Consider the following 19,376-nt stretch of genomic DNA (forward strand, 5'->3'; position numbering starts at 1 on the left):
TGAAAGCAGTTTACAGCACGTGGTAATGGTGAAATTAGGGGCTTTCTTTACAGTAATATAGATCCATCACAATGAATATTTATTGAGTGTGAAACTAGGTCAGAGAAGAATACTCTACAGACATAAACATTTGCCCTTCATAAAGACTTGTTTTTGACTTCAAGAGTCCACCACACTTTGTGAAATTGAGATGAGTGGTCTTTTATTGGATTTAATGAAATAAATACAAAAGGGTGCACTAAAACAGCTTTGTTAGGGAATGAATTATTTGCCCAAAAGAAAGTTATTGCGTTCCAAAGTCCAATACTCTCAGAACTCCTCCGTTTTCTCACTTTTGCTTCTATTCTGAATCAGCTAACCTTATTCAACTTTGGAGCTGCATCCCGCCATTTCTAATCTTAATATTTTCTAATAAATATATAAGTAGACAATTGCACACAGGCTCTAAACTCGCTTTGCAAAGTGAATGTGAAACCATTTAAATGTGTTTAACATTTGCTGTTGTGAAATAATGGACTTTAGTTTATATAGATTCGACACAAATGAACAGTTCTCCCCTCCTCTTTTGACCTTGCAATTAGGAGACATCAGTGTAAGGATCCCAAAGGCCTAGATTATGATGCCACTTAAGGTGCCGAGAAGGGATCCGCCCACCTTTTCAGACATGACAGAACTGTATAACCACTTATGCAGCTATGCCACAGGAAGTGCAATGGTAGCTACCAGTGCCGGATCTCCAATGACTGCTCCTGCACCAGTAACAGGGCTGGAATTAGGTCCCAAGAGAAGTCCAAAGATACCAGCTTGTACCCTTGAATTGGTAATGAGATTTTAGCACCAGATCCTATACATTAGCTGTATATAGTAGGTCAGAGGTTCGGGCTTTACATATGGACCTCTTCCTCACTGTGCATCTACATACTATAGGCAAGAATTTTCAGGGGAGCACTGTTTTCTCCAGAGTCATTCAAACATGGACAAAAGTATGGGTAAAGTTTCTCTGTGAACGTTTCTGTGAAAGTGTAGATGTGAGACATGATGCTAGCGTCATAAAAGGACACCTGGCCACCTTCATAATCCAAATACACCCCAATTCTACTGGGCGTTTGAGCAATGTTTAGGCATTTTGCATGGACATCTACAGCCTTTAACTCATTCTTATTCCTTAGCTTTATAAGCCAATGTCCTTCTTTGGGTGACAGTGGGTAGTTCCCTTTACGGTTAATGCTCTCTCTCACTATTCCCAAGGTCCATTTGGTCTTCTTCTGCGCGTCCACTTCCCAGTAGTGCTTTCCAGAGGTGAACCCTATGGATCCCAGGACAGAAACACTGCAGTCAAATCTCTCTGGAGTATCTGGCAGCATCTGCTTTTTGTCATTATGCTTTACGCAAGTCATCCCATCAGAGAGAATCAAGTTCGGATGTGCTGTTTTGGGGTCCAGGGTGAAAAAGGAAATGTCTGGGGAATAAAGAAGAACATACTTATTGTAGCGCAGGAGGCATTTAAAGGCAATTGAACACTCAGTAAACTGTAAAGGGTCTACTGTAATAATATGGTACAGAATGAAATTAATCTATGATATCTTTTTATTGGACGAACTATGATCCCTGGGCACGGTCTGAAGGCAAATAAATCATCAACCCTGCTGAAGTTAAACTGATCTGGGTGTGCTAAATGCTTCCCTAGATGGGAAGCCACCTAGAACTCTATGTATCTGCCTTAAGTTCTACAGTGGAAGAAAGATGGGATATAAATATAATAAAAAAGAATAAACCAAACTTGTTTTGGTCTACAGTTAGCCATGAAAACTCACTTTCCCTTTACCAACAAAAAGGCAATGCGACAAAAGATGTCACCATTCTAACTGCATCAGCCTTCTCTTGGAAGCAATATTGCAATCAGTTATAATTTGCTGTAGCAAATTAATGAATCTAGTAAGTTGCCTCCTAAGTCTGTTTCCCTAATGACAATTTCTGAGAGACTCCTTCCATTTCCAAATCTAATGCTTAGCAATGTTTTAATTATTTGCATTGCCACCTAAAATTATTCATTGCCAGTTTGCTATCCTCGATTTACATGCCTACTGGTTTCCTTCAATTAACAATCTACTCCCCGAAACCCCACCCCAACATGTGAACAAAACTTTCTGGTCCGATAACTGCAGAGAGAAGCATTGTCATGTTTCCTCTGAAACTTTTTTTTACTAGAGGCAAAATGGGTGATGGAAGGGTGGGAGTGGGGATTTTAGTTTCTTTTTATGAATGAAGCAGAAGAAAACTTTGGCCTTAGCTAGACCTAAGGATTATCCCAGGCAAATGGAGGGGTCATCCCTGCCTGCTCCTGGGATCCCCTGTGTGTCATTTGGGTGCACAGGGATGATCCCAGGACAATCGCAGGATATAGGCCTGGGGCCAATCTACACCAAGCAGAATATAACACTTTTAAAATGTTATGAAAACGGTATATGTAATGTGTCCTGGGCCTGAACAGTTGTCGTAACCATTATAAACCACTATAAGCAGTAGTGTAGATCCTGCCCTGGTCTAGCCATGGCCTGTGTCAGACTTGGTTATAACCAGTCTGTGCCTTTAAACAACTTTAGTTTAATTTAAAGATGGTTAATCATGTCATCTCTATGTGGGGTTATTCAAAACTGCAGCTAGTGCAGGTTACTGAATTGGGTGCCTTACCATGCATATATTAAGACTGTGCTAAAGCATTTACACACTGGCTGCCAGTCTGCTGCTGAGCTAGGTTTAAGGTGTTGGAATTAGCAAACAAAGCCCTATGAAACTCAGGAACAGGTTATCTCAGGAATGCCTCCTTATACCAGGTTTCCAGGTATTACAATCTTCAGGGGAGGCCCTGTTGTCGTCCATGCTGCCGTTTACAGATTTCTGTTTGGCAGTGACAAGACTTCTTTGTGGTGGCACCCCCCCTGTGAAATGATCTCCCCTCTGAGGTCTGTTGGACCTCAACGCTGGCACGTTTTAGGCATTTACTGAAATGGTTTCTGTTTACTTTGGCTTTCCACCAGCCGTGAACTGTCTTTGAAACAACTTCATGATACTATTGTTTGCTTGTTTTTAATTTTTTTGTAAATTGCTTTAGGATTTGCTCAGATGAGAAGCAGTATAGAAACACTGCTAACAACAACAACCAGAATTAGACATAGCTTCACCTGGGCTGAGGATGGATTTCATTTCCTTCCATACTGCGTAATGCATGGGCCCCTTGTAATCCCCTGTGCTCAGCGCTCCGGTCACGAGTTCGCCCAATGATGAATTTCCAGTTTTCTTCTCCATCCTGCACAAGCCATTCCCAATAGTAGAAAGTAATGATGGTGCCAGGGGAAAAAATAGTTCTAGAAATAACTTACAGTAGTTCAAATACGCTACCTGGTTAACATTTAGGAGCAAGGAGCACATGCTGTCACTTATATATGCATTGTTCATATGCTGTTAGCAAACTAAGGGCCTTGCTAGACCTACCTGAAAATCCAGGCGTGTGGAGGGGCCAGCCTGCGCTACAAGTAGCGCGGGCTATCACTCCTATCCACATGTCAGACGCGACAGGCTTACAGGAAAGCCCCGTCACGTCCGCCATTTTGTTTTAGACTTAAAGGGCTGGGTGCACAGGAGTGCACTACCGGGAACGGTAAGTTTAAAAAAAAAGGGGGGTTCACCGTTCCCCCCTGCCCCCAATTTCCCAACCCTGGCCACGATCCCCCCCGCGATCACCGCTTCCCCCCTGCAATCCCCGCTTTCCCCCCCCCCGCGATCCCTGCTTCCCCCCAACCACGATCTCCCCACCCACCAATCTCTCCCCCTGCCCCGATGGGCCCAGCGCTCCTGTGGAGCGCTGTGCTCCGTCCGCCACTTTTCCCAGCTACTTGCGAGTAATTGCGGTAGCCGGGAAAAGCAGCGGACTGGTCTACACGCCCGTGGTCTTGGACTCAGCCCGAGACCGCGGGAAATACCGGGCCACAAGCGGTGCCGGTTATCCCGGGCCAAGGGAGGGTGTGTCATCTGGATACACAGGGTCAGGCCCGGGGCTTGCACTGGGCTAACCTGTCGTCTAGCAAGGCCCTAAGGCTAGATCTACACTACTGCTTTATAGCGGTATTAAAGTGCACTGATAACTGTTGGGGCACAATCCACATTCCACATACCCCCTTCATAGCGTTATATCCTGCTTTTTTATTCCACATTTGTAATGATTTGACACAATGTGCAAACCTGGCCTAACTTTTCCTTTCTTTAGGAGTTGATTTTTTATTTTTATTTTTTTAAGAAGGGTATTATAGGAAAATATTATTCTAAAGTAGCCTAATTGAATGTTCAAAACATAAAGGAACAATATTGATCAGTTTGTTATGAATAATTTCCCCCAAACTTGTCTTCCCACATTCAAGAAAGGATCACACAGATCATTTAAAAAAAAAACAACCAGAAGTTTCACACGAAAAAGTTCTGTTGCTGACTGAGCCATTACCAGAGCTGGTTCCCAAATTTGTTTGGGGCAGTTCCTGATTTGGATGTCATGGGAGGAGATGGGAACAATCCGAGTTGGTTCATTCCTGTAATGCTAAACTATGGTTTAGTACAGGGGTTGGGAATCTCTTTCAACTTGAGGTCTGATTCCAGTTTTTGAGAAACTCTTGTGGAGGGGGGGGCACATTCCAGAGGCTGAAGGCAAAGGGGGTACAGCTGATGGCAAAAGGAACGAGGCAACTTCACGCTCTTACTGCCAGAAGAGTAATGCCTCTCCTGATGCCTTAGGAGAGGCATTTCAGCCTTTTCAAATAGGATGACCCGATGAAAAGGAGGACAGGGCTCCTGTATCTTTAACAGTTGTATCGAAAAGGGAATTTCTGCAGGTGTCATTTGTATATATGGAGAACCTGGTGAAATTCCCTCTTCATCACACCAGTTAAAGCTGCAGGTGTCCTGCCCTCTTTTAAATCTGGTCACTCTAGTATAACTCCTGAAGCTTTAACTGTTGTGATGAAGAGGGAATTTCCCCAGGTTCCCCATATATACAAATGACACCTGCAGAAATTCCCTTTTCTGTGCAACTGTTAAAGATACAGGAGCCTGTCCTCCTTTTCATAGGGTCACCCTATTTTCGAATGGAAGTAAAATACCACAAAAGCCAGGGAAATTACCAAACAATTGGTGGTAGAAAGGGTGGGTCCAGGGAAAGTAAGGATGTCCATTTGTGAAACACTGAAAGGCCAGATTGGAACCCGAGGAGGTTCCCCACACATGGTTCTGTTACTAACTTGAGCCCTTACCAGAGCTGGTTCCCAGGTGGTTTAGGGTTACATCTGAACAAGGCCCTGGTTCAGAGACCACCTTAGTTACATAGGGCTTACAATCAGTAGTCCTATACAGGTCTGCCCATGGGAGGCCCCAAGAACCAAAATAGCAAGAATATGTGGACTAGCTTCACTCCCTAGATACCAACGTATATGAAGGCCACCACCACATGTTTGACAATGGGGCAGAGGGAAAGGAAGGAAATTGAAGTTATTCCTCCAATCCTGCTGAATTATTATTATTATTATTATTATTATTATTATTATTATTATTATATTCATTTCTTACCCACCTCACCTCTCCCTCTGGATTGAGGCAGGGAACAACATTAAATACAATATAATACATAAAACTGGTTCAAAGAGCATATAAAACCAATACAATATTAAAAATATTTTGCCTCATGCAGCAAAATATCTTGGGCCAGCCCTGCCTGCAGGCAGAAACTATCTCCTGTCACTCTGTGGGCCTTGTTTGGCTGAGAAGAAGCATAAAAGCAAGCTGTGAAGCCTCCCGGATAGCAGAAGCCAGAGTGGGGTCCCCTTCTGCTTTCCAGTCCTAGGGCCTATTTGATCGCTTGTGTCCTGACTGATTAAAGTAGGCCTGCTGTAACCATTTGAGAATACCTCTTTAGACACTCATACTTACCGTTCCATGAAAGCTTTGATTTCCTGTCAGAGAAGAGAAAGAAGAGAAATCTAGTCACTGTCTTTCTTTAGGACTCATTTGCAGCATATGTGTAACCACCAAAGAGTGGTTGATGAGGATGGAAAACTCTGCACTCCTTTTCCTCCTGCAAATTTAGAGCTTCTTTCTATACCCCAAGAGCATTTTTCAGTGCCTCCATCAGAACATCAATCATGTCCAGATCTGACGTAATAAACTCATCCTGAGCTGATTTTTTATTATTATTATTTATTGCATTTATATCCCACCTTTTTTCCTCCAAGGAACCCAAGGCAGCATACATAATCCTCTTTCTCCCCATTTTATCCTTACAACAACAACAACCCTGTGAGGTAGGTTGGGTTGAGAGCCTGTGACTGGCCCAAAGTCACCCAGTGAACTTCCATGGTCAAGTGGGGACTAGAGCCCAGATCTCCCGACTCCCTGTCCGACATTCTAACCATTGCACCACACTGGCTTTCGTTGTTGCGTCATGATTATCTGCCTGGGATCTTTTCTACCTGGAATCCCAATTGTTGATTAACTCCTTCCTTATTCCTCTGGGGTGTTTCCTGATATCAAGGCTGCTTCCAAATGGAGGGCTCTTAATGCTACTAGTTAGAAAGCCTTGTGCACCAATTCCATCTTTTTTCTCCCTTAACAAATTCTCTGCTGAAAGCATCCCAAGTATATGGATGTTCGGTTCCAAGGCCAACCATGGCCTAGGATCAACCTTCCAACAATGGCCTAAACAACGTTGTACTGTTAAGTCTGGAACCCTTACTTTCAGGAAGACAGCAGAATTCTGCTGATACAGCCGTGACTGAATGCAGGCCAAGGTATCCTTAGCGCTCTGGGTTTGGTCTTGGAGTTTGTTTAGATTTGCCTCCATGTCTTGGAGAATGATTTCACCCTCTTCCTTTAACTGGTTGATAAATACTTTCTCCTTGCCATGAAGGAACTGGTGCAATTTTAGGAATTCCAAGGAGATATGGTACTGAAGTTGCAATTTGTTCTCCTAAAATAAAAACAACTATTAGACAAAGCAAAGAGGACTCTAGTAACTGAGAGTAGCTTTATTTTATGCTTTATAAGTGTCGATCTATTACTCGCCTTTTAATAATGATAAGGTAGCAACTTTTGCTTGGGGGAAAATAACGTTGTTATAGACTTTCTTTCTCCTTTTAACATTGGGCACAATAAAGAGAAAAGTCAGTGTAAGGTTGCACCTAGGCAAGTTTACTTTCTATTACCTGCCCTGACCCCACAAAACCTGAGATATTCTTCCAAACTTTTGTGCAGACTATTGGTGGATTTGCATAAGCTGCACAGGATCTGCACTACTGCTTTAAAACAGTTTATAACGTGTATTGACAATGGTTGGGGTCCATGACACACTGTGAGCATCATTAGACGGGTGGATTTTCACATTTTCCTACCGTTGCTATGGCCTCCTGTTGCTGTCCCACAATAGTGACGGCTACGGCTGTGCTCTGCTCCTTTTCGGTTCCCCGAATCCAGAGCGGAGTGACCCGATCCGCCAAAGGCGGATCCAAATCGGGTCAGGGGAGCTGCAGATTGAGGTGAAGCGGTTCGCATCGATTCGGAGCTCTGGACGCAGGTAAGTGGGTGGGGGAGGGGGGCTTACCGGACTCCGCCACAGCAGCCGCATTCCGTGCGGCAACAGCAGCAGAGCCAGGTAAGGGGGCAGGAGGGAGGAGGGCTTACCTGTGTCCGTTGCGGTCCGGCGACAGCTTCAACTGAGGCCTGGGCCTCAGTTGAAGCTGGCGCGCTGGACACAGGTGAGTGGGGTGGGGCTTACCTGGCGCTGGCGCCGCAGTCCGTGTGGCAACGGCAGAAGAACCAGGTAAGGGGGCAGGAGGGAGGGAGCTTATTCGGCCCCCATTTTGTCCCCCCTTCCCCACTTACCTGCCTCCTCTGTCCACTGCGGAGGCAAGTAAGGGGGGAAGGGGGGGCAAAATCGCAATCCAGCCCTCTGGATCTCGCTCCGCTGAGTGGAGCGAAGGAGGGTCGGATCGACCCGAAGCAGTTCGGGCCCGATCAGAAAGTTCCAGATCGGGCCACAAAGCGGTTCAGGGGGTCCGTGCACAACCCTAGTGACAGCCACTTTACACAGGGAGAGAAAGATGACCACATGGCCCATTGAGGGTCAGTTTATATCAAGCAGCTTTTCCTGCACACAGCAAGAAATGGCAGCACATTCCATTTTTTAAAAAGAAGTATTAAAGGGGGTCTATTTTGCAACAGAAAATGAGCGGAAGGAGCAGGAGGCTTGTAGGACACGTGAAGTGCGCAGTAGTGAGTGTGTGCAATAAAACACTCATCTGGTGATGCTCTCCATATACAGTTTTCAAACCATTTTCAACGTGTTGTATCCTGCTTGGAGTAGATCTGGCCATATGGTATGTTTGAACTGGGTAGCACAAGGACTCCGAAAATACAATAAGTGTGTCCTTGATTGCATTGATTTCAATGCAAATTTGGTTCCGCAACTTTCTTTGGGTTATTGCACTTAACACGTTCTTTTGCTCAGAGTGAAAATGTGTAAGCCCATGTCTTTCCCAAGAATACAACAGAAGGATATTCAAGTAGGGATCTGCTGCAGAATTAATGCTACCCACTTTATGATTAGCAATCTTCTCTTCCTGGGCATTCTTCAACACTTCTAGCTTCACCAAGGTGGACCTGAGCTGAATTCTCAACATGAGCAGCTTTTCCTGTGGGAACAGTGTCACAAAGGTTACCCTCCTCCAAGTAGTTCAGTATCTAGGAAAAGTGGATGATTAGCCATATAAAAGAGTTGTGTGAAACATTTCAGTGGGACACTGCATTCTATACTTTTCACTGGTACTAGCACATGCATAAACACAGAGATACACTATAAGCCAGCTCACTGGGAGTGATAGGAGTTGTAGTCCAACATATTTGGACAGAACCAGGTTTGGGGAAGTCTGCTCTAAGCATATTCTTATAAGCACTGGGATATGTCCATAATTTGAATTGATGGTATAGATCAGGGGTAGGCAAACCTTTTAGTCCATGGACACATTTGGCAATTCAAGAACATGTTATGGACATAATCACAAAATTACTGCCACAGGAGGTGTAGCTAGTCATAAATGACAAGTAACCTGCCCAAAAGGATCAGTGCAAGACAGAGGTGGGGTCTGAGCCTTAACACACTAAGTAACTGCTCTGAACCCACAGTTTTCAGCACCAACATAAACTTATTTCACAGCAATCTCAGCAGTCAGTAAGAAAATACTTTTTTTGTTTGTTTGTTAGAAACAAATTTTCTACATATGGAATTTATTATGCGCTTATTATTCCTTACTCTTAGTTGTTTACAGGATCACAATGTTGTGATCCTCCAGTTCACTTCTGTTTTATCAGAGCACATTCCCACTTTTGTTTTGTTTTTAGAACAGGGCAAATGCTGTATTATTTCTCAAAACGCTGTTCGTACTTGTGTATTTGTGCTATTCTGCGATTTGCACAACTCCACCTAGAGTTAATGGAGCAGAAAAGCAGGAAAGGAAAACTCTTTGTGTAGAGCTCTGATTTTAATTCTGCCACCAAACCAAAAGTAGATAAGTGATTAATCATGGATTAAATGACCCACAGTTAACCTAAGAACTGCTTGTTGGTTAATTGAAATTATTTCATCCATGATTATCTCATAGTATCCATGTCCACACATGATGAAATAACCTCTGACTGGGCCAATTGGAGGTTGCATATCAAAATGGTGGCAGCATGCACCATGTCAAATTGTGGGTTAATTAGCCCACAATTTTCCAGTGTCAATCGAATGCGGCCAATCTATCTTTTGACCATTAAACCATGATCCATATGTAAGTCCCATGGATTTTATATCGAGGTAATAGGCAGGTACTTTAAGGGCAGCATCTAATGGTAGTCCTACCTAAACTAGGCCTATTCACTTCAATGGATCTTTCTGCGTAGGGATACCATTAGATACTGCCCTAACTGTCCCCCTTTGAAATAAACAGATTTTTAAAAAGTCTTTGTATGACTGGATGATCATTGGACCATTCCCTTCATGTTGATCTGGCACTGGTACAGCAGTTACCGTGTAAATCTGAACAGCATCGGGGATGAGAAGAAACTGGGAACATTGGTCTTTGGGTATCTGAGCTTCCCGACAGGTGAAGCAGGCTAGTTTTTCTTGTGGCTTCCAGTAAAGGGTCAATGGCTCGCTGTGCTCAATGCACCTCTGTTGCTGACACCCCACGTGAAATGTCTTAATCTTATCCGCCATTTTCTCCAATACCGAGTTTGCTATGTACTTTCGGTCCGGAACATTTGCATGGCATTCTGGGCAGAATACGCCCTTTTTTGCCCATGTTGCCTCTAGACAATGTCTGCAGAAGTTATGGCCACAGGGCAAAATAACTGGCTCCCTAAACAACTCCAGACACAGAAAGCAAGATAGATCCTTGGTGAAATCATCTGCGTGCAGCTCCCATGAAGTGTCAGATGAGCTGGCAATGACCGGACTGGCTGTTCTTTCATTGATAGTTGAAATTGAAGAACTGGAAGGGTTTTTGCTGGTGGAAGTGGACATGATCCTAGAAAGAAAAGCATTTGTCAAGATCGGACCATCCTGTCAAGATCGGACCATCCTGTCAGAGGAAAAAGCAGTGGAATGAGAATATCAATTTTTCTTACTTTTATAACTATTATTATTTCTTAGATTTCTTAGATGCCTTACTCAAAAAAGACTCAAGGTGACTTACAACTAAATAAAAGTATACAAAATTTAAAGCCACAAAGGAAACAATTATCCACTAAAATATCACCATCCAATAAAACAACTTAAACCATCAGGAACAATTCAACAAATGCATGAAAGATTCTATCATATGTCATGCAACGCCTAGAGACAGAGGCTCTGAAAAGGTAGCAGCAATGCTGGTGACAGGCAGGCCTTGCTGGGTAGAGCATTACACAATTGGAGGGGCCACCATCAAAAAGGCCCTCTCCCTTGCTGTTGTCCTCCAAACCTCCCTCAAAGGAGACACTTGGAGGAGAGCCTCAGATGTTGATCTTAAGGTTATAACTTTCAAGCATAATAAAAGTTGGGCAGTAAGAAGGTCTTAAACGTCCATTATTTTCCATGCAAGCATCCTATGCTACACAGACTCCACCAAAGCACTTAAATTCCTGATCCTGGGAGAGAGAACCAGCAAAGGGAAATGAATACTGGATCACTCCTGCGATATATTATTTCAACATCCATCCTTGGAAGTTTTGGGATTGGACAGCCCTGGACTCACTGTGATTAGAAGCTAGAGATGCCAGTCACAAAACTACACCCCCTGCTCTCTTTCACCCACCCAGTTGTTTTTCCTTATATGGAGAGTTTGGGGACAAATGTATGAACTTTCGGAGACACACACCATCTGTGCCTCTCTGTCCCTCCAAATCCAAATTGCTAACGAATCTTTAATATTCAGTCTGTATCAGCTCCATTTCTATTCCGACATCTCCTGAACCTAATCCAGTTTGGGATTTGGCCTATTGCAAAGCATATCCCAAAGCTACCCTTATTTTCTCTCAAACTGAAGTGAGTGTCTCTGCTAAGAGGGTGTTTGCCCTCTGCCATTTTTATAAAAAAATCAATTAAAAAAATGCCATTCCAATTAATCAGGGTCACCTTTTTAGACAATCAGAATGTTTTAATTAATTAATCTAACCAACTAACTGGCTATGGACACAATCCTACGCATGTTTAGGCACAAAAACATCCTACAACTCTCAGCATGCCTTAGCCAGCCATACTGGCTGGGGGATCCTGGTGTTGTAGTATTTTTTTCCTGTCTAAACATGCATAGGATTGTGCCCTAAAGTGTCAATAGACCCAACTAGAACACACTTTATTAGGACAACTACACATTTGTGCCTTTGCTACTGTTTTGGGCTGCTGGGTATTGTCACCCTAGACAGGGCCGGTGCTACCATAGAGGCCACTCAGGCGGGCACCTAGAGCGCCAAGGTAAGGGGGGCGCCGAACACCGCACCTGGAAGCCACTCTCCCACAGCAGCTCTGAGAGGGTGGCTTCCAGACGCGCTGTTCCGAAGCCACCCGCCCGCCCGTCCCAGCGTCCTGGCTTTGCTTTGGCTGGGCACCCACCCAGCCAAAGTGAAGCCACACCCACTCAGCCAAAGTGAAGCCACCCCCACCCCCACCCCACCGTCCTGGCTTCTCTTCGGGTAGGCTCACCTGCCTAGGGTGCAAAATAGTCTGGCACCGGCCCTGACCCTAGATAGTACTGCTTATTTTAAGCGTTATGCTGACACTGTGCGAGGTGCTGAGCTGACCATGGAAGTGGTATAGCCCTTTCCCACGGGGTTTACAATCTACATTAGACAGACATGACATAAATGGCCATTAGTCATTCCATGCTGCTGCGGATGGAGAAATTAGGTGCAATCCTATGCACGTTTAGTCAGAAAAAGAACCTCCTAAAACTCCCAGCATCGCCCAGACAACCATGCTAGGTGGGCATGCTGGTAGTTGAAGCAAGTTTTTTTCTGTCTAAATATACACATAGCATTGCACCCTTAGCCTATCTCATCTGCACCAACCTTATACCTTTTCCCATCAATACTACCTTTCTGATCTAGAGCTCATTTTTTAAAACGACGCACAGGTTTAGAGACTGAAGGCAGGAAAATAGCACTTCATCTGAAAATAATGGACTCTTTGATGTTGCTTCGTGGTGAGGCTGACTTCCCTGTTTCCTGCTGCCATCCTTCCCCAAACGTCCCGTTTTATCATTTTCCTGTGCCATTTCTTTCTGACTTACCTGTTTTCCTGAATAATGTTTTTCAAGTGAGACTCTGGGCCTCTGCCACTGAACCTCATTAACCAGCTTTAGGATCCTGACTGATAACTGCCACACCAACTGTTTTCCTCTTCTAGAAGATTCCGCTTGGATTCCTGTGAAAAGATTTGCTCTTGGACCCCACCAATGAATATGATGCACACCTGGGAAACGACCCAGGCCTTCAAAAACATCAGAATAGTGTTTTAGGAGACCCTCCATCTTGGTTGGAGAATACGTGCACACGTCTGATCAAGTCAAGGGCTACACAGGCTGACCGACCCAGAAGTGGTGGATCTCCAGTTTCTGTGACATAGAAGGTTAGATTTCGATTCTTAAGACCATTTTTGCAAGGAGCTACAATGGTACCTCTTGGTTTGACCTTTGCTCCACCAAAGGCAATTAGTGTCACATTTGTCATTGCTGTATGCACTTTATCCTGCAAGCACTCTGCAATGTCTTTTGGAATTGTGTTAGCATCAGATCCAGAATCTAACTTGAAAACAACTGGAAGTCCTGCCACAACTACTGTGCTGTACCAGGCTTCTGGGCTTCCCATGAGCCTAGCTTGATGGCATGTAGTCATTACTCCCATGAATAAGGCATTTACATCTTTGGTGAGACTGGAAGGCTCAGATTGTGTCCTACACATTTTAGCAAAGTGATTCCTTCCTGCACACCTATTGCAGGTCTCTCCATAAGCTGGACACTGCCTGGGCCTGTGAACATAACCGCATCTACTGCAGGAATTCCCCCTTGCCGCTGTAGGTTTAACTGTTGCAAAGGTCTGCCTTGGGGCTTTTTTTACTTTCTTGATAGCTTATGGTCCTTCCGCTTTTATGTTGGATGGCTAAAATGTTTGTTTCTGAGGTCATTGCTGTTGCCTGAGCCCTGATAAGAGTCTTTGCTCTACAGATGGTAATAGCTTGCTCTAGAGCAGTGGTTCCCAAAGTGGGCGGTATTGCCCCCTTGGGGGCGGTGGGATTGCATAGGAGGCGTTAAGAGGCAAAGGGACGGCAGGGGGGCGCTGTCAGGGGGCGCTAACAGGCAAAGGGGCGGCAGGGGGGCGCTCAAGGTGGTCTCTCCAGAAGGGCCTAAAACCCAGGGACCAAGCAGGAAAGAGCGGCAAATTCAGCTGCTCTCCCCACACTGCTCCTCCTCAGGAAGGACTTTCCCTCGCCAGAAATAGGATTTCCTTCTTCAGTGGAACACACTTACTTAGGAGTAAGCACCATTTTGTTATAGGAAAGGATAATGTATTTTAATTAAAATTTTAAAATAATTATCTGCCACCTGGTACAGAATTTTCCTATGGAAAATCTGGCTGGAACTGAAGTAGAGGGGCACTAATTTTACTGTACTAATTGTCTTTAAATATGGTTAAATATCCCACAGTTACTATTCTATTCTATTTCTACAATTTATTTTCTCCTGTCTTTTCTTCACCCTCTATTGGTTTTCAGGCTGAATCCTATGCACATTTACCTCAGAGTAAGTTCTATTAATCTCAGTGGGGCTTACTTCTGAGTAGACATAATTAGGATTGTGTTACAGCTCTGTTTTTATGGTGACACAAGATACACAGGGCTTTGCTAGACCTACCAGGTGTTCCGTCGTTGAGGAGCGGTGAAAGCGGATTTTCCCATTCAGCCGTGACGCCTCATGCTCCACACCTGCCTTCGATTTGTGGTGGAAGTTTGCGCCGGTTGTGCTGCTGCTGCTGCGAGCACGGTTGCGCAGCCACACCGGCCTGATTGCCGCGGCTTTTTTTTTCGCTCGCTGCACGGTTTGCGCACGTCCGAAAGACCGCAAACTTGCGCAGCCGTCAGCGATGCCGCCGCCGCCCCTGGCGGCGGCAGCGGCGGCGGCAGCGGCAGTGGCAGTGCCAGCTGAAGTGCTGCTGGTGCTGTTGAGGGTCAACATTGATGCGCTCACTTCCTGATGGGGGTCGTGGCGGGTGTCATATGACCCGAGGTCAATCGTCTGCATGGGCACTCTGTGCCTACATCTCCCATCATGCCTCTGAGGTGTCAGCAGCGATGACCGCCTCTGTGCCCTGTGCCCCATCCCAAGGAGCCAACCCACATCTGGCCGTAGCCATGGCAGCAGCCCACAAACAGCTCTGCCCTCTGCCAGCCTGGTACCCACACTAACAGGCAGCGTACAGCACCACCATTATGCGGCCACGGTAGCTGCCCACCGCAAGGAGTCACCAGCCACTTTTCCGGTCCTCCGGTCCTGCGCAAACTGTCACTGGGGGAGTAAAAAAAAAAAAGCCGCTCCGCCGCGCTGCCCCAGCTGGCGGACTGCGCGCAAATGGCGGACGCGGCTTGACCGAAGCCGCTGACCACTCCCCCTTAGCATGCCTTTTCCTGCCCAGTGCGGACCGCAGTGACCTCACATCCTCCCACACGTACTCCGAATTACTGCGGGACGGCAGGAAAAGGCGCACTACAACTCACTTTTTTAAAGTCGGGAGAAAGAGGCTTCACCGCAGGATAACGGCGGATCCTCGTGAACGTCATCTGGAAGCCTGGACGTGACTGCGGAAGGTAACGCGCGCTAGAGCCTCGTCTAGTAACGCCCACACATACCATGTTTACCAAAAGAACGCTTGAAAAAAGGGGGTTGGACACCCTGAAATAAGCAAGGGCAGATAGGAATGGTTTCAGCAAGCATTCTGGAAAAAGGTGCTGCTGAATCTTCCTTAGCCAGGAAGGACCTGGGGAATTGCAATTCTCTCTCCCTCCCCCTTTTCTTTTCTCTCCCAATCCTGTTGTAGTCCAGATATTTTGGGGGGTGGGAGCACACACAGAGACACACAGCATCTCTCTCTCTCTCTCTCCAACCCCCCTCGCTCCAACCCCCCTCCCCCCAAGCCTCACAATAGCTGCCGGGCTGATTATGACAGGAGAGCAGCAGCTCAGAGGGCAGATGGCCCCAATCTGCAACTCCTGACAGGGGAAGGGAGCCTGGTGATACCTTGCAGCAGCACAAGCAGTCCTGCTCCCCACCCAACCTGCCGGCTGACTGCTGTTCTTGGCAGCTGTCTGCCACCCGCCGTCCTCCACATGCTCCTTCCTCTCCGCCACATGGCTGCCTGCCGGGGCAGCTTGTAAGAGGGAGCAGCTCTGGCTGAGCGAGCGAGCAGGAGGTGGTGGCTCCAGCAGGACAGAAGCCCTGGGCCCTCCTAGGCAGAAGAGTGGGCAGAGCAGCTGAATTCGCCGCTGTTTCCTGCTCTGCTGCCTCCTGTGGGCGCTTCCCCCACCCCCTACTTCTGGTGGGGCCGCTGTGGGCTTGAGATAGGAGGAGAGAGCGGCTGTGTGAGTGACAAAGTCCTTCCTGAGCAGGAGCGGTGTGGGGAGAGCAGCTGAATTTGCCGCTGTTTCCTGCTCGGTCCCTGGGTTTTAGGACCTTCTGGAGAGACCAACTCGAGCACCCTCCTGCCGCCCCTTTGCCTGTTAGCGCCCACTGCCAGCACCCCCCTGACGTCCCTTTGCCTCTTAACACCCCCCTATGCAATCCCACCGCCCCCAAGGGGGCAATACCGCCCACTTTGGGAACCACTGGGTTATATGCATTTGTGGAGGATAGATCTAGCAGTGCTCATCCATGATGATAGTACTCAGGTGTCATGTCTAGCCCTGCTCCCCCTGGGTTGGAAGAAGATGTTTCAGGTGATCAATCAGAATCAGACTCTGAAGTAGAGGAGTCGGCACCAGAAACAGGCCAGCCTGTACCAGTGGGGGAGAAAGCTCTCACGGGCTCTTCACCTGCTGGGAGTGAACCCTTTCCAGAGCTTATCTCCTCAAGGGCAAACAATACACAGTCAGTGGGAAGCCAATATTCTTCCAAGGGGGAGAGCACGGAGAGGTTAGCCGATCCTAGAGTACGCCACAGACTAAAACGGGCAGGGCTAAAGGAAGGTGAAAGAAAGTCAGCCCGGCTGGCATCCCGTCGGAAGCTGCAGCACAACTAGCCTCTCTTGAGTTAAGGTGTCTTGGGAAAGGGCTTTCCATTCTTTTTGAAAGGACGGTTGTCTCGCTTAGTTTGCATAGTTTTGCCCAGGGGAAAGTTCCTAGAGATTAGACTCTCTTCATATGGGAAGAGATGTTTATTGCTTAAATAAAGCTTTGTCGATTACTTAGCAGGCCTCATTATTGTCTCCCAAGAAGGCAGGAGGTTTTGAGAAACACGACATCAAGAGAGTTATGTGTAATTGTGGTGGTTGAACCTGAATGGAGATAAAATAAACTTACAAGAAAAATGATTAGGAGCATGGGATGCCTGCCGTATGAAGCAGCACAAAAACATTTTAAAGTTCAGGGTAAAAAAAAAGTCCTAAATAGGGAACAATGGAAGGGTCATAGCCTACATGCTTTGTCATGGATAAGGACTCAGGTTAAATTTTCAGTTAAAAGATTTTGTGTAGCAGGGTTGAAGAAGAACTGCGGTCAGAGCAAACAAGACTGAACTAGACTTGATATCTGACAACATTCAGTCATATAAGGTAGTTTACCCTATAGTGAATCTGGCACACAACTGGGTTAAAAGGAAAAGATCCATCTGTGGATGGAGGTAGAAATGGCCCATCTTGTAAGTGAGTTAAAGAGAGGACTGGACTAAATCAGATGTTCAGCAGCTTTGGGAATATATCTTACTGTTTCTAGTGTTCTCAAACTGGAGAAGGTTGGGAATAGAAGGTTAGGATTTATTACCATATTTCTTCGATTGTAAGACGCACACTAATTTCAGTACCACCAACAGAAAAACTTTGATTCTAAGAATAATAATCACACTCGTGATTCTAAGACGCACACCATTTTTAGAGATGGGGAAAAAGTGTATCTTAGAATCAAAGAAATACGGTATATTAATTGTACTGTAAGCTGCTGCCCTGAAAGGTGATCTAGAAATATTTTTTTAAAATAACAAATAACAGAATTCTGTATTAATACCTGCTTTTGTTAACACCTTAGAAGCATCTGGCTATTGTTTGAGACAGGTTACAGGTAAAAGCACCTTTGTTCCTTTGAGCAGAACTGTTCCTATATTGTAAAATTTGTCTGGTGGATAGACACTAGGTCATATCTTATTTTTATCACAAAGACTTGCTAATAAAGGTTCAGGAACGTATTGCTGAGGAGGGGACATGCAACGATGAGTAGAGAAGCACATGTTTTGAGTGTGGGAATACATTCTGCTTCCAACATAAGTAGAAGTTAATGCAGTCTGAGTAATTTGAATCAAATTGTGTGTACTGCCATACAGCATAAATGGATTTTCTTTCATACATGGGTAGAACTAGGGAATATCATAATATAGAAGCAGGCAGACTTGCTTTTGCAGCAAGGAAACAAAACAATGAATTCTTCCTAAGTTCATAGTAATAGATAATTCAGTGTTATCACAGCTCTAGCAAGTGAAAATACTTGTGATTTCTGATCTCATTTTTTGTTCCTATGCATGAACTCATGTGAAGTAAGCTTCAGAATGTCAGTGAGGTCTGATACCTATAGTATGTTCAAATTATATCAACAAACTCTCATGTTTGTTTGACCAATGTGTATATTGGTTTTGGAGTGCAAGTTCTATTAGTCACTCAAGAGCTAACAGTATCTCAGTCTGTTCAGCAAATCTTATAAATCAATTTTCACCTTTTCGTTTTATGTCTCCCTCAGAGCAAGTGCATGGTAACAAGTAGATTTTAATTCTTAAATGCTAGGCAACAGTGGTGCAGAGAACTCTGTATGGGGCTGCAGACATGTAAAGGTACATGGATATAAAGTATTTTTTAGATTTGTAGAGAATACATGTAAGTATCTCACTGACTCCAGAGCTGGTGGTAGTGGGTCATATATTTTGAATCTGTGGTGCTTCCAAGAATCAGAGGGTTTGATTTGCTTATACAAACCCTGACCCAAAACAACAGGTAGCTCTGTAATCCTATAGCCATTTACCTGGGAGTAAGCTTCTTTGAACATTGTGTTCACACACATATTCACAGGTAGAATGCCAATATGCCTCTGTTACCAGTTGTTGGGGAACTTGAGCAGAATGGTGCTATGGTACTCATGTACTTCTTACTGGCAATTGGTTGGCCACTGTGTGAACAGAATGCTGGACTAGAATAGACCAGTGTTCTTCACTGCAAGGGCTGAGGCCAATGAAAGATAATCACCTCAAGTGCTGCCTGTCCTGTCCTGTAGCTGCTCCAGCTTTCTCTGGGAGACGCATGAGGTAAAGTGCTAGGCAATTTACAAAGCTTTATTGCAAGCAATAAACACTTCTGTAACACAAACTAGGCACTTTCTATGAAACTCCCCCTTAGGCAAAAACTATGCAAACTAAGTAAGACGATTGTCCGTTCAAAGAAAAGGCTTTTCAAATGTTCATAACTTCAAGGTGGTTGATGCGTGGACAATTTCTCATGCAGTCTGTCCTACTGTCTCTTTGCTGCTAACCTCGCTGGACGTTTTAGTTTCCGGCGATTCTTAGCATCCAGTAAGGTTTCTG

The 19,376-nt window shown here is 45.3% G+C and overlaps 1 protein-coding gene across 1 annotated transcript in view; it reads right to left on the bottom strand.

The window, feature by feature from the left end:
- Positions 1–237: 237 nt before the first annotated feature.
- The window catches only part of LOC134409874 (E3 ubiquitin-protein ligase TRIM69-like), a 42,054-nt gene continuing 22,915 nt past the window's right edge, over positions 238–19,376 (bottom strand). Inside the window, exons 2-7 of the mRNA XM_063142868.1 lie at positions 10,103–10,601; positions 8,631–8,726; positions 6,773–7,006; positions 5,971–5,993; positions 3,183–3,307; positions 238–1,459 (exon numbers count right to left, since the gene is read on the bottom strand). Coding sequence (XP_062998938.1) covers positions 915–1,459; positions 3,183–3,307; positions 5,971–5,993; positions 6,773–7,006; positions 8,631–8,726; positions 10,103–10,601 — 1,522 coding nt within the window. The 3' untranslated portion in view covers positions 238–914. The remainder of the gene's footprint in view (positions 1,460–3,182; positions 3,308–5,970; positions 5,994–6,772; positions 7,007–8,630; positions 8,727–10,102; positions 10,602–19,376) is intronic.

The sequence above is a fragment of the Elgaria multicarinata genome, chromosome 16 (assembly GCF_023053635.1).
Source record: "Elgaria multicarinata webbii isolate HBS135686 ecotype San Diego chromosome 16, rElgMul1.1.pri, whole genome shotgun sequence".
In the NCBI taxonomy this organism is placed as follows: Eukaryota; Metazoa; Chordata; class Lepidosauria; order Squamata; family Anguidae; genus Elgaria; species Elgaria multicarinata.